The sequence below is a fragment of the Lichenostomus cassidix genome, chromosome Z (genome assembly GCF_008360975.1).
Source record: "Lichenostomus cassidix isolate B80296 chromosome Z, HeHo_3.0, whole genome shotgun sequence".
NCBI classification, from domain to species: domain Eukaryota; kingdom Metazoa; phylum Chordata; class Aves; order Passeriformes; family Meliphagidae; genus Lichenostomus; species Lichenostomus cassidix.
Genome location: NC_139511.1, coordinates 73449690 through 73474979, shown reverse-complemented (window position 1 = coordinate 73474979; position 25290 = coordinate 73449690). Strand labels below are relative to the sequence as shown.

Genomic DNA, 25290 nt, shown 5'->3' with positions numbered 1-25290 from the left:
CAGGGCAGATGTAGAGGTGCTTCCCTACCTCCATGGAGCAGCAAAGCACAGCATCTTCCTTCACATCCTGAGACTGCAACAACTGCAAAAGACAGAAGAGAGAAACAGTGAGAAATGCATGACCTCCTCCTCTTCTTCCTCCTCCTCATGACCTTCCTTCTGTCTCTTTGTCCAGCTTGGCTTTTGACACTTCTATGAGGAAATGACACAAAATCAGAACAAATGGAGAAAAGAGATTATCCACACAAAAACTTAAGGTAAGCAGTGACAAAACAAGGGGTAAATTTCGATTAACAACTTTCATAATAAATTTTGTTTAGGTTACACTGCTTTTTTTGTCCCATGGCAGGCAGTGAGAAAACACACTCATTTCACACACACACAGGGAATAAATGCAGCTGTCAGTTGACAATGGTGAAGCAGCACAGCCCTGGCAGAGGCTGTTTGGAAGGGATGGGCTCTGCCACCCACCCCTGCACCTCTCCATCCCTGTGGGGACACTTCTGACAGCCACAAAACTGCCTGATGGGAAAGGGTTACATCCAATACATTGTAAATAATATGACTCCTTCTAGGCTGATTGTACACTGGTGCAAGGCCAAGGGGTGCCAGCGAAACTGGAGAGTCTTGGGTGCAGCAATTCCAACCCTGCTCTGCTCTACATGAACTCTGTGTTACCAACATAAGCTTGCAAGCAGCAGCAGCTTTCAGGAAAGACCCAAAATGTTGCTGTGCATGGCATGGGATGGTGCAGGAAGATGCTCATCTCTCTTGGTTCAGACTCAGTGAGGGTCAACAGCTCCACCTGACAATGACAAAGTGTAGGAGCTCAGCATGTCTCACCCCACAAACACTGAAACCATGTGCAAGGACCCCTGAAACAGGACCAAAAATACACATTTTTCTTTGTTTTCATCTTTATGACAATTACAGGTATTGGCAACACTTGTAGCTACAGCCACTTCCATCCATCATTTTGGGATGAACAAGTCCTGATGGCCCTGAGCTAAACCCTGTGTGCAGTAATCACTGAGCAAAAGGAGAAAAAATGGGAAAACTGGATTCACTAGTATCTGAAATTCATTAGAGAAAAGCAGACTTTTTAAAAGCTATTAGAACTCATTAAAACTGCCCATATAAAAATTGCACAGCATAACTAAATGTTACTCCGAAGTCAAATCCGTTATTTTAAATCAGAATTTTGACTTTCAGCCTTATCATCTCTCCTTCCCACTCTTGTTTTTCCATGTTTCCTTTCATCTACAAATAAAAGCCTGTTTGTTTACCAGCTCCACAATGGCTGGAAAATAGATAGGGGGAGAAAAGAAGTAACACCAGGAATTATCACTGCTCTCAGAGTTTTGTCTTCACCATTTTCTGTTTTTGGCGGATGGCAGATTGTTCACTTTGAAGATGGTGTTTACAGCACTTTGATGAGCACGTTGTCCATCGGTTTCATCTCTCGTTAGCCAAAGCTTCAGCCAGGGTTTTCAAATCATGCAGGTTTTATTTTCTTCCCCCCTACCCGTTTATCTTTCTGCTGAGTTGTTTGGAAAATGTTAGTTAAGCCCAAGCCGCGTGCTCTGAGATAAGTTCTCACAAACAGTTCACAGATTCTTCACAAGAAAACATGAGATTATTTTAAACCCAACACCACCAACGAAAAGAAAAATATCAGTTAAGGAAAATATAAACAGGCAATAGTCCAGATATTCCCTCCTGGGATATTTAGCTCATGAGCATGGCACGAAGCAGGGCTGCAAATAAAATAACAGATCATACCTTTTAACACCACCTTTCTTAATTTTGCTGTTCTTTAGTAAAGAACATAACATGAAAACTAAAGCATGAAAGTAGAGCTAGGATTGACTAAGAGGAACCTAAGTGGCCCAACTCCAGCCCTTCCTGTGCCGTGGTCTCCTCAGTGATCCTGCTCCCTGCCCAGGATATGTGGTCATAGAAAGGCTGCAACTTCACTAGCCCCATCTTCCCACACACAGGGTTGGGACATGCCTCCCTACCTCAAGAGGTGTTTGTGAGGATGAACATGTCCCTGTCAAGTGCTCAGACACTTGGCTAATGAGGGACAGTCTCACCTACTTATGATGAAACAGAGAACACATCCTACCCCCAGCCTTGGGCAGGCACCCTCCAACTTCACACTGCCCTCATGGACACCATCTGACGTGCCCTGGCTGAACAAGGAGAATGTGTGTGCTCCAATGTGTCCATCACAGTGCCATGTGCTCCACCTTGTCCACAGAGACACCATGTGCACCACCTTGTCCATCCAAGTACCATGCACTGCACCTCATCCATCCAGGATCCACCAGCTCCATTGCTCCAGAAGCACCATGTGCTCCACTTCATCCATCCATCCAGAGGCACCATGTGCCCCACCTTGTCCACCTGAGTACCACATGCTCCACCAGGGCACCAGGAGATACCAGATTGAAACACTACAGGTGAACCTCTGCCTGAGACATGTAGGCTGGGGAGGCCCACAGCCTGCCCACCAAGCCCAGGCACATCCCTGTGCATCAGGGGACATCCCAGCAGGCAGAGCTGATGGTGCTCGGGGAGCCAGAGTCCAAATCCATGGCCACAGAAGACTGCCAGCCACCTGCATCAGTGTAATGGACTGAAGCCTGGAGGATCAGAACATCAGAGTTTCTCTGCATGTTGCTGATCACGTTGGTAGCATGCCAGGTGTAGGCACTATCTGCTTCTGACACCCCCATGATGGGGCAGGAGGAGATCAGGGAGCCTGGCACAGGCCCTGGACCTTGCTGACTGCAAGGACTGTGCTGCCTGGGGTCCCTTACCCATCCATGACAACTGGAATGTATTTCTCAAAGGGTATTTAATCCCCACTGATGGTGTTCCATGTGAGCACCAGGCACTCAAAGCACTGGGGTGGTTCCTTCAGCCAGAGCACAGCGTTTCCCAAAGCTCTGTGACCCCTGAGTCAGACCTGACCAGGGCTGCAAGGAAAAATGGTGAAAATGCTTTGAGAGCTCCAGGGAAATCACAGCCCCAAAGTCGTGGCACTTGTGTGACCACCCAGCCAATTGCATTCACTGTTTGCAATCTAATTCATATTTACTTAAAATATTTTAAGGTAAACACTCTATACCCATTAAATTAGCACTCCCACATTGGAATTATTATTTATTTAACTATTTATAGCTGCTCCTCCCTGCTGCGTGCCTCTGCCCAACTCCCACTGTGGGCACCATCCCATCCCTCTGCACCAGTTTCCCACAGGGCTCAAACCAGCTGGTGGACATGGATGAGGGATCTGAAAAAGGAGCATGAGGCAGACAGCAGGGCAGGTGAGCTGGGACTCACACGCTCCTCAGTTTAACCTGTAATCATCCCCCGGAGGCTGGGGCTGTCTGCGAGAAAAACTTCCCTTTGCTCTCCAGCCGGTTTCCCCCGTATCAGGCGAAGCCGGGCAATGAAAGCAGCAGTTCCTGCTGGAAAGCAGACAAAGAGTCTGCCTGATTTCCTAAGAGACGAGGCTGCATGCCAGAATCTGCCCGGCCAGTCATATAATACCCAGCCTGGGTTGCGAAAGGCTTCTCACTTTTGTTTCTGGTGCTGGACTTGCTGCCTTGCAGACTGGTGGAAGGGATCAGGCACCTTTGCTTTCCAATTTCTATGTCCTGCTAAGAGATGAGCACCAGGCCAGGCCCTCTGCAGGGCCAGTGTGCCCAGGTGAGGTCCAGGTGCTAAATATTTGCACAAGCAACCCCAAGAAAGTTTTAGGGTCTGCTGCTGGAAGTGGTGTGTGTTGTGGGGAGTTGCAGTGCCTTGCAGGGTGGCTCTGGAGCACAACAGGATTCTGTGGCATGCTACTGGGACCCATCTCCCCTGGCCTCCATGGCCCCAGAACCTTCTCCTTACATCTTTAAGGAGATAAGCATCACAAGCCACGTGGGGTGGACATGCAGCCATAGGTGAAGGACCAAAGGAACCCCAAAACTGCAGCTGTGCCTCACCATGGACAGAAGCAGCTTGGTCCTCCTGAACAGCAATGGATGCAGACCACCACAAGCAACGCAAAAAGTGAAGGCAATCGGACTCACCCCAAATATTTGGCTTTATTATCTGCTTTCTGAGATCACCTGGCCTGCTGAGAAGCTGAAGTGCTTACTTGGAATTCTCAGGGGTGCCCACACCACGAGGAGGACAAGAGAACCCGCCCCACTGCCCCTTATCACCAAACCACACAGGTTTAATTGTGTTCTTCAGCAATTTTCTCCAGGAGAAGGGGTGGGAGCAGCCCAACGCACACATCACCCTGTCCAGATGCAATGATACTTCTCCTGCAAAGCACAGTGCTAATTACTGTGTACGATATCGCTTGCAAAACAACACATAAGCAACGCTGGCCACTAACTACTCCTTAGCATGCAGTGTTTTATGATGCTTTGCTCATGACTCCAGCGTGAAAGCGCAAGAAACCTGGAAAATATCCACCTGGGGCCACGGAGAGGCTGGGGTGAGACCCAGGGAAAGCTGGGCTGACCGCAGCCCACGTGCTGCTCGCCCTGGTTCCCGACGGGCACCTCGGGTTCATCCATCCAGCAGCAACACGCATGGACACCCAGCAGCCTCGGGCCTCAGGCTGCCCACAGGTATGCTTTTCATCTGCACCTGGGTCACGAGGAGCTGCCTCCCAGTATTCCCCCGTCCCAGGGACTGTGGAGCAAAGCCATGGGGAAAATGGAGATGTATTTCCAGGAGGAAATGAAAAATCTGTTATTTGTGCCACTTGGAGCTTAAGCAAAATAGGACATACTGTAGTGGAAGTGAGGGAGAGATGGTGCTTCCCAGTCCTGTTTTTAACCAGAAAGGGTCTTGGGAAGGGCCACGATGGACTTTGTCCTCTGACAGATGGATCTGTTCCAGCTCTGTGGTCGGGACCATCAGGGAGACCTCCTTAAGAGGGGGGCTTACAAGAAAGATAAGGACACAGGTTTTAATAGGGCCTGTAGTGAGAGGATAAGGGGTGATAGTTTTTAACTAAAAAAGGGGAGAATAGCATCTATTCATGCTAAATAGATGGAAGAACTTGTTTCTGATGAGGGTGGTGAGGCCCTGGCACAGGTTGCCCAGAGAAGCTGTGGCTGCCCCTGGATCCCTGGAAGTGTTCCAGGACAGGCTGAACAGGGTTTGGAGCAACGTGGGATAGTGGAAGGTATCCCTGCCCATGGCAGGAGGTGGAGTGGGATGAGCATTAAAGGTTCCTTCCACCCCAAACCATTCTATGGTTCTGTGATCATCCCTACAACCAACAGTGCAGTTTAGGAGCTAACACAGCTCTGCAGGCACTCTTAGTGCTCTAATGGACCACAGATGGGGAACTCTTACTCCCAAAACCTCCTGGAATCCCCACAGCCTGCTGGGTGGGTCCTCCTTGGAGCACAGGCCAATTCTGCTTCACGGGCTCTCTGCAGACAGACATCAGTAGCAATTTTGTGCCTTTCCAGCAACCCCTTATTGACCTACTGTCACAAGTCTTTAAGGAAGATGCCTGAGGTAAGATCCATGGGACTGCATGGCTCTGTGTGGTGAGAGTCACGCACTTCTCTGAGACACAGGCAGTGGTACAGCTCCACTTTCCTTCTTGTCACAGGGCACAGACTGGTGAAAACAGCCAGGACTGGGGAAAACGCGAAGTACAAACAAGGGTGTGGGGATGAGTGATTGCAAAACACTCCACCGCAGGGTCAGTTTCAGGATTTCTACAATTTGCTACCATCAGATGTATCAGCTCCTTGACACAGGACATCAGAAGGTCAGCTGAGCTCATCCTGTGCCCACCAACAACCTGTGCCAGTGCCACACTCTCTAAAGGGGTACTAAATCCCTATCTGGGCGCAAGGGAAGTCAGATGAAACTGACTTTCTCCAGAGCAGAAACAAGTGAGCACACAGAAACAGACCTTTAGAAGTTCACAGGCATGTGACATCTTTTCTGCTCACCCATTTGATGCTGAGGTTGCCCAAACACAAAGTTTTGGTGAAAACCTTTCCCTTATGGAGCCACCTGTGCTGCTCTCTGCACAAGGCACAGGCTCTGCCATGCTCCAAAATGTGATTTGTTGGGATTTGAAAACACAGCTGAGCTTGGAGAAGCAGTCTCTGTCAGCTGCTTCCACTAGCAGAGGTGCTTCTATCCCCATTCCCTTCTTCTCACACCTCCCTGGGGATGTGGGAAGTCTTCAAGTTTGCAGAAGATGCCCAAAGTGCCACCAGATCATGTGCCTCATGGAGGGAACCCTCTTCCCAGATGCCTGACTGCTGTGTTGTGGTCTTAGCCTGGTGGAAATGTGCTGACAGCAATTCCTGCTGCTCCATTTGGAAGAGGCCACCAGCACGGGCCACTGCTGATCCCACAAGCAGCTGCCCAGACGAGGGACACAGCGGGGAAGGAGCTCTGTGCTGGAGCTGCCTGTGCTGCATGGCTGCATCAGAGCCACGTCCATAGCAGCCACTTTCTCTGACACATTCTGGACAACCTGAATGAATTTTGGTGGCACCAATTCCTTTCAAACTGATGTGCTCCTCTCAGCTCAGGAGGAGATTTCTCCTGTTACACAACCAGGACTCACTGGGAGGATGGTAAGAAGAGATTAGTTTGTTTATTGTGTGGAGTAAACCAAAATGTTGGTTATCCTCCTCGTCAGGCTCCTGAGGAACTCAGATACTTAAAACCAAACTGAATTAAGGTCAGAGGAACAAAATCCTACACCCAGTCGTGGGGAGCTCCTCCTATTCCTTTCCACTGTAGACAAGAGAAACCATGAAACACGACACTCTCTCTCCCCGGATCTGGAACAGCAGAAGGAATTCCTGCGACGAGGGAAACCATTAAGAGGCAATTACTGGAGACAATAATGAAGAAAATCTGGTCACTCATCAACCCAGACGCTGCAATCCAACAGTAGCCTGGTTGTTACACATGCCCTGGCTGAAGGTGGACCTCCAAGACCCGAAGGTGAGCAGAAGAGACAACCAGAGCCACCCGGTCTGGGTGCACAGGGAGTTCAAGCCACCCAGACGACTGGCTTCATCCTGCCCGTCCAAAGACATAATAACCCTGGGAGAGGAGGATGTGATCTCATCCCAAGGGTCCCGGGGAAACACAAAACATGGAAAGAAACAGTGGCGAGACCATGGTGCTTGATTGCAGCGGGCTCCACCCTGGCTGGCCGGAGGCTCTGCGCTTTCCTGGCTCTGCAGAGGCAGCGAGCACACGGCGGCAGACACAAATAGTTGTGTTTACATCCCATTGAAAGGGTTTTTGGGAACTAACAATGCCTGGTACGGAGGGCGAGGGAGAAAAACAAAGCCACGCGAGGAGGAGGGACCATCCTGTGAGATGGTATCTGGCTTCACTTCTTTATCTGTGCAAATTGCTTCCTCTGCCTTCTCCACGGGTCCCAGGGAAATGAGGGTGGCATTTTCCCCTCTCCTATTTAAGATATGCCATCACGGTTTTAATGCCGGGACTAAACGAGTCCTGTGGCTTTCCAAGAATATGTTCCTGCACACAAAATACTCAACAGGGCAGCTGGGCTTAAAGGCATCAGCTAGCCCTCCTTGGTTTGGCCTGCCCTCATCTGCTCCCAAATAACACCTGACCTCCTCCACCTTATCTGTGCCCTTTGATCAAAATGACCAGGATTAAAGGAAATTAGTTTTTTCCCAAACAAGCTGCATTCAAAGGAGTACTTTTGCCAGCACAGCTATGGGGGTCTGGGGGCTTGGGAGCTTTTTGCATGGTTAATTATTTATTTACATATAAAGGAGGTACAGGAGGTATGTATTTATGGAGGTACAGGGACATCCACCCCTGCCCTGCGTGGTCCTACAGACAGGCACCCACCCCTGCTCTTTGCAGACCCTGCTCCTGCACTCTGCCTCCTGTCATGGCTCTGAAAGTCCACATCCCCTTCATAACCCAATGCCCCACTTGTTCCACATCCCAGACTTTCCTCGCAGCTTTTCCACATCTTCAACCTGCATCTCCCGGACTGCCAAAACAATTCCTCACTTGTTGCTCTCCTCATTTCTTCTTCCTCGCTGTGTCCCTGACCCCCAGTCCCTCTTTTTCACTCCTCTGAAATCCCTTCCCTCCTATGCCTACAGCCCTCATTCCTCCTCCATCCTTTCCCAGACAAAACACTTCTCAGTTTGTCCCAGTCCCACCGGACTGGAGAACAAACCTTTGATTTTTTGCAGAACCAGACAGGGATGACCAGAAGGGGACTTCTGTGAGGATGTAAGTCCCCTTCTTCATAAAGGACATATTTTGTCTGTTCAGATTTGGCCTTATGGAGCTTCCTGAGTGGAAGTGTGGTCTGGGGTCAAGATCCAACCCCCTTGGTGCCTTTGCTCATTTGATAAAGCAAAAACTCTGTTTCATTCTCTGACTCGGAGAATAATATTAAAAATCCTAGCATCTCATTATACTGTCAAAGACCCTTTTTTCGACTCAAAAGGCTGATGCTTTTCAAAAGTGAGAGTGATTAACAAAACCCAACACAACCCACGTTAAAAGATACAATTTTCTTTTCCAAAGAGCACCACCCTCCCCGCTCATCCGACTGCAGCCGGGAAGGCTTTCCTTTTTCTTCCTCTGAAGGAGACAGTGAAAAGGCAGTGCCCTCTTGAAGTTCAGACGTTAATTACCGTGTTAGAATATTTTGCTAAATTACGCAGCATGGCCCCAGGAGATAACAGGCACTAAGAGAAGGGAGGGGAGTGGATACCCGTCTACACGCTGCACCGCAGACTCAGACGTGGGGGGAAGGCAATTAGACGGGGAGTATTTATCCTCCCTGCACCACTACCCCGAGGCTTTCAGTTAGCAGCGTGTACCAAGGCAGGGAAGCGATGGGAGCGTGCCAAGATTTTAAACGATGCTGAAATGGGACTGTCTCTGCCAACCAGACTGGAGGTAGGAGACAACTCCTGCAGAGAAGCAACTGTCCTGCCTGCTGCCAGCCTGCCGGGTCTGATCCCTGCTGACTCACAGCGCCTGGGAGCTGCCCTCGGTCCCCAGGGGTGGTATTAAGACCCTAAAAGCATCTGTCTTGGGTCAGGCCAATGACCACATCCCTCTTATGGGGATACCCCCGGGGTACCCACCCAGCCTCAGCAGCAATAACCTTCCGGAGCTGGAGGGATCTCCGCGAATGGTCCTGCAGCCTCCTGCACGAAGGAGTTTTGCAGTTTAATTAGTCTTTCGGTGATGAGCTGCTTCCTGGGGTTTGCTCTGAACCTTCCCCAACAGCCCTGTCACCCCTGATATCCAGTCCCTTTGTATCCCAGCCAGGACAAACAGATGGGTATAAAAACGAGTTGGATGGTTGGGACCAGAAGGTTGTAGCCATTGGGTTCCAGCCCAACTCTGCCTGAAGGCCAGGGATGAGGACTACCAAGTTGTTATCCCCAGACCTGCCCTATTTAGCATCCTTATCCATGGCCTGGAGGAGGTGAGGAGCACAGTCTTGTGAAGTTTGGAGATGACACCAAGTTTGGGATGTACTGACATGTGTTCAAGGAGCTGTCAATCAGCAGGATCTCAGCGGGGTGAAGGAAAGTGCCAAGAGGAAACCTAAAACTTTCAACAAAAAATCAGCCCTGCTCAGGAGAAGAGCACAGGGACATGGGTGAGGGGTGGGACAGGGTTATTATGGGGTGTGAGAGGGGACAGAGCCCTCCCTGTGTCGCCTGCCTGTGTGGGACACCAGTTGGTGAGGTACCTCGAGGGCCCACAGTGGCATTACTGCCACATGGCATCACCTTGAGCTCGAGTTCCTTGAGCCAGATTTTCCACCTTCCTGCTCTGCTGCCATAGGCAACTGCTCAGGTTACCTGGCTGCTAAATGGCATTGTAAGAACAAACAAATGTATCCAGAGCAGCACTTGGCACCAACCAGCTGTACTGGAAGTGGCTGCTCCTGGCAGGGAGCTGGCAGGATTGTGGCAGCTCCTGTGATGGTGTCCCAACAAAATCTGCGGAGGATGAAACTGAGATACCAGAGGAGGCAAACCTTCCAACAGCACTCATCAAAAGCCACACTGACTATGATCCCTCCTTCCCTGCAGACCTCAGATGTCACCTAGAACTGGGCTGGGCCCCTCAGGATCCAGTCCTAATGCTCCCTGTCCCCAGCAGCACCAGGGGATGAAACAGGGAGGCCACCAAGCTGGGGTGGCCCATGGCCACCCCACAGGCTCACACACAGACGTGGCAGCCCAGAGCTGGATGAGGAACAGCTCCAACCACGCTTAGGAAAGAGCTAGGGAAGGCAAAAGTGGTGACAATCAGTGAACAATAGATGGCAAATAATATTATTTATTATCTCTACATCTTCAGTTGCCACAGGGCACTTCTTGCACATGCACAAGGCTCTGGTGGTTCAACTGACATTTGCTGCTCCCTCGCCTTAACCACCTCTTTTCTACATTTTGTGGACTATGTTGAAGGCCACAGAAAAGAAGAAATATGGCCAGGCTGCAAGAACCAAAGTCCCTTGGTTATTCTCCTGGCTTAAGTTGGTTTTGGGGAACATGAACCATGAAGTATTGTTAGAACACTGCTCAGCATGGTCCTTGGTGTGTGGACATGGGGCAGAGCCTTTGGAGCAGAAAGGATGTCAGCATGTTCACTCCTCACCATCCTGGAAGCGCAGAAGGAGATGTTCAGGGACAAATTTAGAGTGTTTTTGTGAAATAAAGTGAGGCCAGAGTCAAGAAGGCTATAGGGCTGGAAGGAGAAAGTTGGACATCCCTCTTGCTTAAGACCATCATGCATGGGAAACAGGAAAACATCCTAATACTGATAAATGCATTTTCATCAGATAAAAGGCTCATGGAAGAACGTGGTCCTGCAAGATGCCACCACTGGTCCCAAGTCAGAACAGCCAGGTCTGGAAGTAGGCAAGAGTCAAACCCACAGTGCCCTGGCTGCAGCATAACCATCCCTGGGGAAAGCCTTTATCCCAGGAACAATGCCCTCCTCCAGTTCGCCCTCGATTCCCCGAAGCTCTGAGGGAAGAATAGGAGGAAAGCACTTTTATTTCCATTTAACATCTCTGCTTTGTTATTCTTTTCCCAGGCTTCCCAGATCTGATGGCTGCAATAGTCCTCTTGTTCTCATCTGCAAAGGGCTCTCCTCCTTTCCCCAGCTGTCTCCTGGCCTGACCTTTGGGCTGACCTTGGGCATCCATTGCTCTTCTCCAACCTAAAATATGCACTTTTCCAAGCAGAAAAACATCTTCTGCTCCAAACCACCGTCCAAAAGCACTGTGCTCCATTAAACCACTTTAACGAGAGCTGGACCCACCTTTTACTTCCCTTGGCATCTCTTTGCCTAAAATCCCAACGCTGACCTCATCAGACCATGCTGTGAGGACACACTCTCAGCCTGCACAACCCTCAGAATAGTTATGGAAATTAAACTTTTCATTTTCTAGAGATTCTGCTCCTGGGAGATGCCGTCAGTGTTGGATGTGGTGGCAGACCCTTCCTTCCCCCCCCATTCCAAGCTCAGGTGATGGAGGAGGATGCAGCAGAGTCCCCCGGGATGCAGACTTGGTGTGGACTGTGTTTATGCCAAAGGGTTCCCAAAACACCGCCTGGGTGAGGTGGCAGCTCTGAGCCAAACCTCCTTTTCCCTGGTTAAACACCCACTGCAGTGTCTGACACAGAGCTCTGCCTGCTTCCCCGAGGACAGCGATGGGCGCCGGATCGATCAGCCAGCAAACCCCAGCATTTATCATCCAGCCTCGCCTCAAATGAACTTGTCTTTTCTTTTTTTTTCCTCCCAGCCCACAAAAACCAACCCATCCACACCGCTCGATAAATAGCGCTGGCATTGTCACCCAGTGCCCCAGCCATGTCCCCAGCTCCTCCCCAGCCAGCACCGATGTCCTCACGGCCACCCTCACTCCCTCCTCCCCAGCTAATGACGGTGTGAATAAGCTTTTATTTGGGGGGAAAGGAGCTGGAGAGAGGAAGCTTTGCAGGGGGAAGGGAAGAGACATTCCTGCCTCAGTCATCAGGCAATTTTCCCCTTCCTCTTGCTCACTGCCTTGCTGACCTTTGGCTGAGTCTGCCAGAGCTATAAAGGAAAAGGAAAAAAAGAGAAAAAAAAAGAGAAAAAAAAGAGAAACTAAAACGCAAGAGGAGCTGAAAGGACAGGCAGAGGGAGAGATGTTATCTCACCTCTGCTAATGATTTATGGTCAAAGGATGGGTGGATGGAGGCAAAGAGAGCTATGCAGGATTGTGGGCAGCACAGAGGGAGTTTGCTGGGGGATGCCCAGTGGGGAAGGAGTTAGGGGTGAGGGGCTGAGGCTGTACATGGGGATGCATGCTCTGATCAGCAGAAGGGGAAAAAAAACATGGTGAGTGCTGCTACACCTTATGAACCTGTCCTGAGACATGTGGGAGTCCCAAACTGTATAGGCCATGGTGACACCCTCCCCTCAGCTGGAACACCAGCCCATGTGGCTCATGGGGATCACCAAGGGATGAACACTCTGCACAACCAGGGAGTTCCCACAGAGCATCCAGCAGGGCCAGTCTGTGCAGATGTCCTTGTCCTCTCCTGGGTGCAGCTGGAAGAGCCCACCAAGGCCTCTGGCTGTGTCTACAGTCTGGCTTTGGCCCTGCAACCATCTCAGAGCCTGACACTGTTGATAAATAGGTGATCCTGCTCCCCTGGGCTGGTGCCAGGCAGCAGGACTAGCTGAGAGTGGCAAAAAAAGGCAGCGAAACGAAAACCCACTCCAGAGCCATGGAAGGGGGATGGCGTGAGTCAAGGTCAGAGCACTGCAGAGAGAACAGTCAGACCAACCATTCTGGGACAGGGGAGCCAGCAGAGTCAGGCTCACCCAGATCAGCTAAGACAAGAGTCTTCTTAGAATCACAGACTGGCTTGGGTTGGAAGGGACCTAAAGATCATCTCGCTATTAAAGATCACCTAGTAAAGTCATCTGTGACAAACAACACCACAGGGACAGACCTGTCCTGCTAAGGAACAGAGATGTATTTTTAAGAGCAAATTTACGCATGACATCTTGATATAATTAGTAAATCTTTTTATGGAGCTGCCCTGTAGCAAAAAATATCCCTGATATATGAAATTCACGTCCTTCCGCACACCTCTAGATCACCACCATGTCCCCACAGAGCAGAAAGGTGACAAGAGGGACAGTGACAGCACGGTGAGGGCAGACAGGAGTGGGCAGGGAAAAGCTCTGGCAGAATCAGGGCTGTGTTGTGTCACGATTACGATGGGAAGCGGATGGGCACAGGGGCTTTGCTAGACGTCAAGATCTTCCCCAGAAGGTGACACATACCTCTGTGGGCAGAGATTTTGGGGAAGTTCGGCTATTTTTAGCATCCCTCTCCCACCTCCTCCTCTGGATATGTGTGCCTCCTCATGAGGCCTGCACTCCTCACTACTCCAGTCACCATCTGTGAACCCTGCCCACAGTATTACCACCCAGACAAAATGTTTATGGTGTTTGCATTCAGAGGAAACTTCTCATGCACGTAAAAAAAGCCATCACCAGCACTTTCTTTATCCTTCCCTTGCCTGAGGTCTAGCGGAGAACTTATTTTACAGTGAGTTATTTATGGCCTGACAGAAGCACTACTGACAATTTGAGATTCACAGCTCCAACCCTGGGCAACAAGGCGGGTTTTTCTGAGAAAGTCTTCTACAGGCACCAGCAGGAGACAAAACTGTCTTTAAAACAGGATGGAGGGAAGCCCTTTCCTCCTCTTTGAAACATTAACACTTGAGCTGTCTTTTCTGTAGGTACTCATCAAGGCTTCTGCCACCACCCTGAGCCATGGGGAAGTGGACAATGAGCTCATCAGGAAATCAAGTTCTGAAAAATCCCCAACCCTGGTGGCAGGGCTGAGTTTGTGCCGCACTGGGTGGGGTCTGAGGACATTATGAACTCAATTTCTCTCCCTCTTTCCTCCCCTCAGTCTGTCTCATCAATTGAGTTGGCTTCAGCTGCTTTAAGAATCTGTTTAAACTTCTTAGGTGGGGATTTTCGCAACACTGTGATTTGCAAAGTCCAGCGCTGCGTTTGCCATTTCAGCTGCTGGTCCTTGGACAAAGGGAGTGTGTTTCAATTATTGTGCTTTAATGAGCAGAAAGACAATAGGCAGGAATGGCCAAGCATCCCTGCAGATGCAGCCACTTTTGAGGTGAGAACTGTTGCCAGAGCAAACCTCTAGGAATTATAAAGCAAATATGGAATCCTGGAATGGTTTGGGCTGGAAAGGCCTTAAAAATCCTTTATCTCCTTCCACCCCATGCCATGGACAGGGACACCTTCCACTATCCCAGGCTGCTCCAAGCCCCATCCACCCAGGGATCCAGGGGCAGCCACAGCCTTCCAAGTGTCATCCACAGACCATGGGCATCTCCACAGAGCAACGCAACAGCCTGGCCTGCTGGTGGGGAAGGACAAAGTGGGACGGCATTTACCTCCCTGAGGCAGGTGTAGATGGGGCAGACGAGGACTCGGAAAGGCTCCCCAGTGCTGCTCCTCATGGTGCCGAAGACCTCGCAGAGGAAGGTGATGAACCCCAGCCAGCGCTCCACGTCCCGCTGCTGCAGCTCCTCCCGCATGGAGAAATCCTTCTGCAAGAGGCACACAGACAAGAGGAGGCATCAGCAACCCTGCACCACCATGGGAGAGGCAACGGCTGTCTAGAGAGGGAATTAGGAGGAAATTGAAACTCGGGGTGGAGGGAGGACAGACAGACAGACTGACTCTTTAGTAACAGCGTGGAGATTACTCAATGTGCACGGAGTGGCTGGAATTTCAACACAGCAAAGCCACCAAAAGGCAGGTATTGTAGAAATATCACCAACTTCTGCAATAACTGCCACAGCTTGCGCTAGAAACAGTGTCCCCTGCGCGCTACTCTTCCCCCTGTCTTTTCCACATACACCACCAGGACTGAATAAAAGCAGCAATGAAGATGTTAAATAAAATGCAGGGGAAATGCTGGTGGCCATGCTGGGCTTGGTGGTCCAGCTTGACCTGCCCAGCCCATTCATTCCAGTATCTTCAGCAGACCCAGTGTCTGGCCAGGAGCATCCTAATGGTCTGGCTGCTCTCTGGCGTCTCACAAAATAATGGCAGAGACTGGCTCCCTGCCCGACCAGAAGATCAGGGCAGCCTGGGCTTGGCATTAAAAGGTCACCCTGCGCCTGAGCTGATGGTTGTCATGACTAAGGATTATCCCAGTGACGTGATTTATGGATCAACATCAGGAGGAAGCACACAGGGGGGTAGCTGCCTCTCCATCAGACCTCCGGATGGGGAGGAAAAAGGGGCTTGTCCAAAGGCAGGGTATGAAAAGGGATGTATGTGATGGAAGCGTGTGGCAAAGAGCACAAGACAACACAGACAAGCCAATAAAAACCCATCTCAAGGATGGCACAAGGGACTGCATCAGGCTCAGAGTCAAGAAGGCTTCCTTGGGCTCTAAGAGATGCTGCAGAGGTTCTTGCATGACATCCCACACGACTTTGCTTGTCTGTCTCCACAGTGACCTTTCCTTCATACTAAAATTTAGTAGACACTATCAGAGGAATAGTGAAGAAGAGGACAAGTTTGTTCTCCACACCGCGTGCTCCCAGTGTGGGTTGCACAACCTTTGAAATCCAGCAACTAAATAAATTACCTTTTATCTTTTTCATCTCAGTTTATTCCTACTGCCTGAGACAAAGAGCTTTGCTGCTGCAAATGCTCTGACCTGCAGCTGCTCTCTGCAACACCAGGGAGATATAAAAGCCACCACACCAAAGTTTGCTCTCTTGCCCTGGACAACACACAGGAGATCTTCCTTTTAGAACAAAGGTAAGTGAAGCAGCTGATAAAGAGAGCCAGGCAAAAGCATGATGATTATTTTCATGACACAACTGTGTGCACAGAAGATCCAAGGCAGAAGCTATTTATATGTTCCATTACAAAAGGAAAAATAAAATACATATTTGCATATGCAGGAAAAAAGACTTGTAAAATAGCCAAGGCACTTATTAACCAAACAGTGATGACTAATTCCTCTCTACACCCATTTCCATAAGTCAGTTGCCCAACTGTGTCTGCGACTTCGAAGTCAACCTGCAGCCAAATCCTGTTGGGTCTCCCCAGACTCTACGGGGGAGTTTGCAGAGTTCATCCTTTCATTATCCAGCCAGTCCCTGGGCAGTGATGGAGGAGTTATTTGCCAGCTCAGGCTACCACCCCAGGGTTACCAAATTACTCATTCTGGAGTTTTCAATTGAACTTAATGCAAAAAAAAAAGTCAAAGAGAGATGGTATCCTGATCAGTAAGAAATTAAAGACCCAGGCAAGAGCATCCCATGTCCCTCATCTGCCTCATCCACACCCATAGTGCACAAAATGCTCCCTTTGAACCCTGGAGCTTTTCCTTGATTCTTCTCCATCTCATGCAGCATCCCAGCCAGCTCCAGCCCTGAACCCATCCTGCCTCTCCCAGCCTGGATGCCCTCCAGCACCTCCTGCTCTGCCTGGGCCTGGAAGGTCCACACTCATGTACCTGGGCAGCTGTGCTGTATTTTGGGATCCCTGGGGCATGCTGTGAAATTCCTAGCAGTTTGGGATAACTGCATGGACTCTGCAGTCCCAGATTACTGGGAAAGAATAAGAACCACTGCAGGAAACTCTGCTCCTTCCTGTTCCTGCTTCAGGCACACCCTGCTCTGCACCCTTGCAGGAGAGAAAACTGACTCTTCAACATTATATTTTAAAAAAGATATTTTCTGTAAAAAAAACCCCAAACCAACCAACCCCCCAAAATTCTATAAACTGACCAGCAAACCAAACCAAACTCATCAGGCCTGGGACAGGAGCTGGGCAGGAAAGGATTCCACCACACATCACCCTCCTTTTTTCATCCTGTAGCACCTGGTGGGTGATGCAGGGACATCAATGAACACTGAAGCAGATCCTTGTAAAAGAAAAGGGACTATGGTCCCCCCTCCTCCAGTCACAGAAAAGCTTGTGCAGACTTTGAGGGACCCCCACAAGGCATGGGAGAGGGGGATGGAATATAGGATGGATGCAGAAGTCACCGTGAACATTTCCACCCAGAATGTGATGCCGCAGTGGGAATAATTTTGCTCCATTTGCAGACTCAGGTTGGGCTAAACTTCGCAAAAGGAGGTGATTTGCATGTACTCTGCAAAAGGAGGGCAGTGATATTGATTCCTCTGACAAAGTAGGAAGAGCATCTCGCTAGTGGGAAGAATTTTTCAGGACCATGCTTGCCAACAGACCAGAGTTGGGCTTGGCAGGAACCTCCATGGCAGCTGGACAGGCAGTGCCAGGGGTATCCTGAAGCATCCTGAGAAACCCATCTCCCTCAGAGTGGTGCTACACCTGTGTCACAGCATGCACAAGGTAGGTGGCCCAGGGAGTTCTGTGCTTAAATTTGACCTGCACCATGGTGTGCACTGAGTGCCACCCACACAGAGGTGTCCCATCTGCCCTGGGGTGCTTGAGGAGACCACTGCTGTCACCGAGGCTCAGCTGGACTGTTTGGTTAATGGAGTTACACGTGCGACTCACCTGCTGCAGGTCAGCTGTGCCCACAGCAGGCCCTGTGACCCTTGGAGAACACAGAGAGAAGCTCCAAGGGCTGTGCAACCCAAGCGGATGAGCCAGAGGCAGCGTGTGGGAGAGGCGAGGAGCTGGCGGGCAGAGAACAAACCCCACGTCCTGTGTGCCCAGGGCACATCCCAGGGAGCTGTGCCCTGACCCACAGACCTCCACACACCGATGACGAGCCTTGAGGGGGCTGAAAAGCTCTGGAACCAGACAGCCGGGTCACTGCCCTGCCCACTGAACTTTATTTGCTCTGGAAATGCCTCACGGAGTTATATAAAAATAACCTGTGGATTGGCTTGCCCCATGCTTAGGTGGTGATGTCAGGGCAGTAAGCAAATTATCTTTCATCAGTTTGGCTGTATTTTTAAACACGAATTGTATTACTAATTTGGGGGTGCTCTGGCCTGTAGATAATCTGGGTGTGTTTACTGGATGACCTTCCTTCAGTGCCTATAGTTTAAAATAAAATGTATTTATACCAGGTAGCAGGGTTGGCCTCCTTTCTCTGCCTGGTTTGGGAGAAGAATTCATTGGGAAACCATGTGGCAAGTGGGGGGATACCTAAGAGACCTCTAAAAAACTCTCATACAGGACAAGTTTGGGGCATAAATCTGAAGGCCAAGCAGGTTCATCATGTTGGGCCCCACCATGTGTGATGGGTAGGTCAGGGTGTCCTGTGTTCACACACAACAGAGAAGGCCCAGGGCTCAGCAAATTCTCTGACAATCCCTGCTGGACTCTTTGTAAGCTTGGCTGAGGTTCCTGTCAGCAATGGAAATTAAAAATGCCTTTATCCTGGGGGGTTTCCACTCTCACACCCAAGTTAAAGCCCACTCCTCATACCAGAGTAGATGCAAGACCGGCACAGACATGAGACCTCTCCAACACCAGGACCATGCTAGAAGAGCCAAGAGGAAAGGCCACTCCATGGGAGAGGTGGCAAATCCATCCTCTAACATTTTTGGTGGGCAGTAGAGTCAAGTGGGATGAGAAGCAGCATTTTGCCATCAGATCTAAGCCCTCACTGCAGCTCAGACAGCTGCAGCCGAAAATTCTTCCGTTGGGGAGTCCGCCACACTTTTTTTAAGACAAGTTCCAAATAACTTTTCCCCAGATCTGGGCCCACCAACCCATGGCTGACTCTGACAGCAGCAAGTTCGAGGGCAAAAGTTTAGCGAGGGATAAAAATGAGGGTTAATTTAAGCATTGCCACCTTCTGATGGAAAAAAAAAAAGGCACATTTGGGCTTGTTGCTCTGTAAACACAGGGCTCTTCCTCTGGCAGCTCTGCTGTTTACTCAGTCATTGTCAAGGAGGCAGGAAATACTGAGTCAGAAATACTGCACAAAAAAGAAATATATGATGCTTAGATATACGTGCTAAGAGCTATATAAAAAGCTGAGATAGGCTGTGCTAAATAGTCGATCTTACTGGCAATGTTCTGCAAAATTCTGTAGCCCTAAATGGCTCTTTGGAAAGGGCTAAGGCAAATCCAGTGCGTTGGAGAAGGGAGCTGGTCAGTAGAGGTTGGACAGCCTCTGTCCCTTATTGCTGTCCTGGAGAAGTACAGCCTCTGTCTGCTCCCTCCCCAGACCTTCCTAGAAAGAGCTCCATAAACTACATTTTGCACAGTTAACCTCACTGCATTATTCCCTGCTTAGAATTTAAATATTGCTCGTACTTAGGTCCTGGCCTGAAGGAGATCCTGGTATGCAGGTTTGCTTCCTGAGGAGTATGAGATGAGTGGTTTACAGCACTGGCATTTGGAAGGAGCTCAGGAGGTGCTGGAGAAACCTGTGACAGCACCAGGGACAAGTCAAACCCCTCTGCCCATGGATTCTTGGGGTCCCACTGAGATCCTCTGTACCACCCACAGCTCCACTGGGCATGTCTCACTTCACAGACACCACTACAAAAACTCCTTTGCTGGAGGTGGTAGGACATCAAATGGGACCATCAGGTCTTTCATGGGCTCTGCTCTTCCTCCAGCTGCCCACTCTTGGCCTCTCTGCCTGCAGCCAAGGACAGAAGCCCACTGAGATTCCACCACATCCCCGCCCACGCTACTGCCAGCAGAGAGACAAGACAAAGCAGAGTAAGATGACGACAGAAAACTTGCTTTGAGCCTGCAGCTTCCATGCAGAACTTGGAGAACAGCAGCACAGGAGACTGAACCTATTTCCAGCCCTGCGTGGGCTCCCATCACCTCTGCACCCTGATTTCCCATCCGGCAACAAACGGGAATGATTTGCTCATCTCCCTCTGCGAAGCACTCAGGGGTGTGTGACCGAGACATGCGAATCATGGCAATTATTTTGACTCCAACAAAGGAGCTGTTGACATTTAAAGCAGATAAAGCTTTTAAATTACAGATGACACCCTGTGCCCAGCCTCGCAGAGGTCCTGGCTTCACCCAGCCATGAGGCATTTCACTCCCACAGGCTTTCATCACGTCATTTCCTGCAGGCTGGATCTCCACCATTCGAATGCACAGCAGCTTCTTCTCAGGATGTTTTGGCCATTTTGGGAAAAGCTGGAAATCCTACCAGTGGCCTTCAGCGTGGACCTGACTTCATGATGGCCACAGCTCTGTGAATGGTTTTAATCACAGAGGGCTTCAAAATGCACCACGTGGTGGAAGTCCAGGCTACCAGGACTGTGACCACCACCCCACAGACACCTACCACACATCATCCCACCACCAGATGATTTGTAACTTGCATTTGGTCACTGACCACCTCACAGAATCACAGGATGTTTGGATTGCAAGGGGCCTTAAAGCTCATCTTGTTTCATTCCCTGACATGGGCAGGGACACCTTCCACTAGACCAGGTTGCTCCAAGCCCCATCCAACCTGCCTTGAATGATTCCAGGGATATGGAATTCTTCCAGTTCAACAAGAACAACTCCACAAAATTACTGCAACCATCAGGCACACACACACTGCTTATTTCTCTCAAAGGCATTTGGGCATGAAGGGGAAAATAAGGGCAGAAACCTGTTCTTTCTAAAGTAGAGGCTAGGCAAACTCCCAGGACAAGAAACATAATCAGTTTTACATTCCCAGGTTTGGGTAACTGAGGCAGCTGATGAGCAGAGCCAACAGGAGCTGTGGGTACTTCCCGTGTCCAAAAAACACCCTGAGGTGACCAGGTTGGTCACTTGAACCTTCTGCCCTGGTCTCACACCCTGACCTCTCTGTCTGGCTCCAAATCTGCTATCAGCAGCAATTACCCACCCAATGTGGGTGTCTCATGGCCTCATCCAGTGATGCCTGTGAGGTCCTTGAGGGGCTGCAGGAGGTACAAGTAGTTAATTATTGATTCAGCTGAGGTTTGAATCACTCTGGTGGGAGCATACTGATTGATGTGCAAGCAAAAGTTTTGCTGTTAACCTCACAGTTGTTAGAGATCTTGGAGCACTGGTTGGAAGCTCTGAGAGGGTGGATTCAGTAGCCTGGTCTGCACACAATCAACAGCAATCCCCATTTTGTCCTGGATGTTTGCCAGTGCCTCCTTCAGCACTACCCAGGCGACAGAGTTGTCTTCCCCATCACTTAGTTTTTATTGCTGTCCTTCCTATCTCACACCTTTCTGGATTCCCAAACACGTGCCAGGGTGTCAGCTCAGCTGGGTATCAGCAGTTTATCATCACCTTAAAGACCTGTTATCCCACAAACCCAGTCACAGCAAAACACCATTACCAGCCTCAGCCAGACCTTGCAGAGAGCAGAGGGACAGGGACAGACCTGCCATCTGCAGGACACACAGACATGGGGAACTAATCGTATGTCTGAGAATCAGAAGCCAATCTCTCAGTTCCATGGAGAGGGACTGGAGGGGAGACAGGGAATCACAAGGAAATACAAATCAATTTCCTTGTTGGGTTGCCATAAGAGCAGCTGGGGCATCTGTCTGACCCAGCCCTGCAGACACCCCATGTCATGCCCAGAAGAGGTAGTTTCCTCTCAGCAGCCTTGCTCCTCTGCAGCAGTGCAGGAGATCCTTGTTATATTCATTTTATTCCTGTAAGTCCCAGTACTCTGGGAATCTTGGAGCAGTGATGTGCCCTTTGCCTTTATGAATGTGTGCAGGAAACCTTGGGCTATCTCTGGAATTTTGGGGACACTGGAAGTCCTCCTGCTGAAACAAAGAATCCATGCCCTCTAGAGCATCCCATCCCTAGGCCAGCAATCCCCTCCTTGCTACATGGAGCTGGTGGGAAGAGAGAGGATCAAACACAGTGAATCCTTGCTCATCCCAGCATCCACAGCAGTGCTGATACCCCCACTCCATGGAAAAATGTATTAACATAAATATCCCATCTGCTGGGCTGCATTCCCTATAGCACAAGCTCAGTGTAAAAGCATAATAGTTTCAAGAAATCTCACAAAATCCTATTCTGGGGCTCCTTCATATGGGTGGGATGGTTTGGTAGGCAGTTTGTAAACCCTTGTCCATCCGACATTAAAGCTGGGTTTGAACCCCAGCACCATTCCCTCATCTGCTCAGATGTTTTCTGTGCCTGAGAAAATGCTCATCTCACTCCCAGCACCAGGTTGAGGTGATGACTGGGACACCAGTTGTGGCTGATAGATGGATCCTGCTTGCAAATGCCATGTCTGGAGATGTCCAGCCTTCCAGCCCAGGAGGATGCAGCAGGGACCATCTGGGTTTTGCAAGCAGGATGCATTCTTATTTTAAATTCTGCACGTGCAACCTGTCCTCTTTATAAGGTGGAGGTGACGAGGGATCTGTGGGGACAGGCCAAATTTGGAAAGAGGGATATGAGAGCAGGAAAATTGGCTGTGGAGGCAGGTGCCCCTTTGTCCAGGCACCAGGCCTGGAGGAATTCCACTTGCACTGGAAATGAAGCTGTGTCCATTGAAAGGCCAGCTTGCCTGTGAATGAATGAAACTGGGCAGGAAAAGCAGGCAGCTAATCCTGTTTGACATCAGGAGCTTTACTGCACACACACTCCTGGCTCACATCAGTTTGATCCAAGGAGGGATTTTCCTGGGTGCCTGGTAGCTGGCAGCAGGGTGTTTTCCTGTGGGATGCTAAGACCTTCCTAAGAAGTGCCCTCTTAGTGGTCACCATGAGGTGGGACTGGGAGCACCCATCTGCTGAGCTGGGAAGACACTGAGGCTTGGCCTCTGCTTTTCTGCAAGCCAGAACAACGGAAGAATGAAGCCTCAGGGGCTTCTTCCACCCCCAAAACCTGTCCCACAAGTGGAAGTCCCTGAGCTCAGTGCACAGGGAAGTGGACAACCTTTGGATAAATATCAGCGCACAAAAGGGGCTACAAACAGGTCCAACAGGCATGAGGCACTATGGAATTGGGGCTGGAAAGGACTTTCAAAGGTTATCTAGTTCCAACCCCCTGCCACCTTCCACTATCCCAGGTTGCTCCAAGCCTTGTCCAGCCTGGCCTTCGACACAGCCAGGGATCCAGGGGCAGCCACAGCTTCTCTGGGCACCCTGTGCCAGGGCCTCACCACCCTCACAGACAGCAATTCCTTCCCAAGATCCCATCTCTCCCTGCCCTCTGGCACTGGGAAGCCATTCCCTGTGTCCTGTCCCTCTATGCCTTGTCCCCAGTCCCTCTGCAGCTCTCCTGGAGCCTCTTTAGGCCCTGGCAGGAGCTCTGAGCTCTCCCTGGAGCTTCTCTTGTCCAGCTGAACACCTCCAGCTCTCCCAGCCTGGCTTCACAGTAGAGTTGCTCCAGCCCTGGCAGCATCCGTCTCTGGACTGGCTCTAACAGGTCCATGTCTTTCCTGAACTGGAGGACTCCAGAGCTCCATAAGAATCAGAGTTCCTGGCTCTCTCCTTTAAAATAAAGCAAAAAAACCCTGGAAAGATGGATGCACAAAAACTCGGTGGGTGGGAGAGCCCGGGGGGTCCTGCAGGCATCTGGCCAGATCCCTGGTGGGATGGATCTTCCTTTCATCTGCCCTGGGACTGAACTGCACGGATGATCAAGGAACTGGAGGAGTTAACAGACTCCCAGCCAGAGATATTCGTGGCACCCAGAGTTCGTGTAAAGTTTCATACCGGGACCCTTTACTAAATTCTTTCGGTCATGGGAGAGAAAACACTGCAACTGTTTAGTCTGCAGGGAGGTGGTGGCTCTGGCCCAGCACTCAGCATTGCTGAGCAAACACGCTGGAGAGCAAAGGGGCTGTCACCCCTCTTATCTCCTCTGTCTGCTTTTCTCCACGTCTCTCCCACCACCAGGCAGCTGATGGGCATCATGTGCCAGGCTGGATCTCCTTGCTGGAAATGCAGCCCTGGGATGAGAGGACAAGCAACCACTTGAAAATCGAGAAATCTGGAGGTGAAGTGCCAGTCTGCTAAAAAAATGTTATTTACACAAACGAGCTCAGAAAATCTTTCTCAGAGGCTAATATTTACAAATTCTATGTAGCCAGGGAGCTTTTGCTATAAGAAATGTTGCGTTTGGCTGGTTTATATATTTTCTTTCTAATGGAGGTAAAAGATGAGTTAATCTTTTCTGCTCATCCCCTGAAGCATGCAGGTATGGAGCACCCTACAATGCCTCTGAAGCTGCCTATCCATGCTGGGAAAGCTAAGATTACAGAAAAGTAGAACAAAAAAAGTAGAAAAAAGCAGACAATAACATCAACCTGCAAAAGCCCTCAATTCCTCCATCCTTTGTATCTCTAAAGAGATGACCATGATTACCACGGTGTATTTTGCCACATGTTACCAGGCTTTGAGCATCACTGCTTAAAACTACTTCATGGCACAGGCTGGAATATTAATGAGATGCAAGGAAACATACCTTACTTTTCTGAACAAAGCAGAAATAGAAAGTTTTTGTTTTTCCAGCCTGAAACTGTCTCCTTAACTGGTGGACACTTTCAGTGTCCTCACTTTCAATTCCTGTTGCTCCTGGACTGCAAGCGTTATCACAGAATCACAGGATTGTTTGGGTTGGAAAGGGCCTTGAAGACAATCTTGTTCCAACCTTCCTGCCTTTCATCAGAGCAGGTTGCTCCAGGCCCTGTCCAGCCTGGCTTTATCACTGGGTTTGGATTCCCAGCAGTGCCACAGATGCTTCTTTTAGCCTCTCTTTAATAAAAAATTAGTAATTAGAGAAATAGTAATTTTAAAAAAAGCAAGGAAAGTGGAGGAATTTATCACTGGAAGGGGAAAAGAAAGCACTAGTTTGGGATGCTCTTTAAAGGACGAGAGCACAGGGGGGACACCCCATGGTTGGCAGCACTGCTGATGAGACCAGAGGATGTGCCAAGGGCAGCATCCTCCAGCCAAGGATTGTTTACTCCTGGTCCCCAAAACTTGGATGCTGTGTTTTCCATCAGTATTAGTCCTGGCAAACTGCAGGACAAGGACCTGAAATAATTCTGAAGTCGCATTCCTGACCCCACAAGTGTCCTGTGACTCTTCTGCTCCCAGGACCCACCAAAGCCACTTCCCACCACAACTTTGCATTTTCTTGTTTAAAACAGGCACAGCAGGAAAGGATGAGGCTGTGCAAAACGATCCCTTGCAGGGGAGGCAAAGGGGATGTGGAAGCATTGGTTCTCCAAACCCAGATTTTGACAGATAGCTACAT

The 25290-nt window shown here is 49.9% G+C and overlaps 1 protein-coding gene across 4 annotated transcripts in view; it reads right to left on the bottom strand.

The window, feature by feature from the left end:
• Window positions 1-25290, bottom strand: part of CTIF (cap binding complex dependent translation initiation factor) — a 147450-nt gene that overhangs the window by 6344 nt on the left and 115816 nt on the right. For 3 of the 4 annotated variants that reach the window (XM_085043830.1, XM_085043831.1, XM_085043832.1), the window contains 2 exons: window positions 14535-14690; window positions 29-82 (listed from right to left, as the gene is read on the bottom strand). In XM_085043830.1, the coding sequence (XP_084899956.1) occupies window positions 29-82; window positions 14535-14690 (210 nt within the window). Of the gene's footprint in view, window positions 1-28; window positions 83-10374; window positions 10703-14534; window positions 14691-25290 lie in introns of those variants that run through there. The other variant, XM_085043833.1, reaches the window with a different exon arrangement.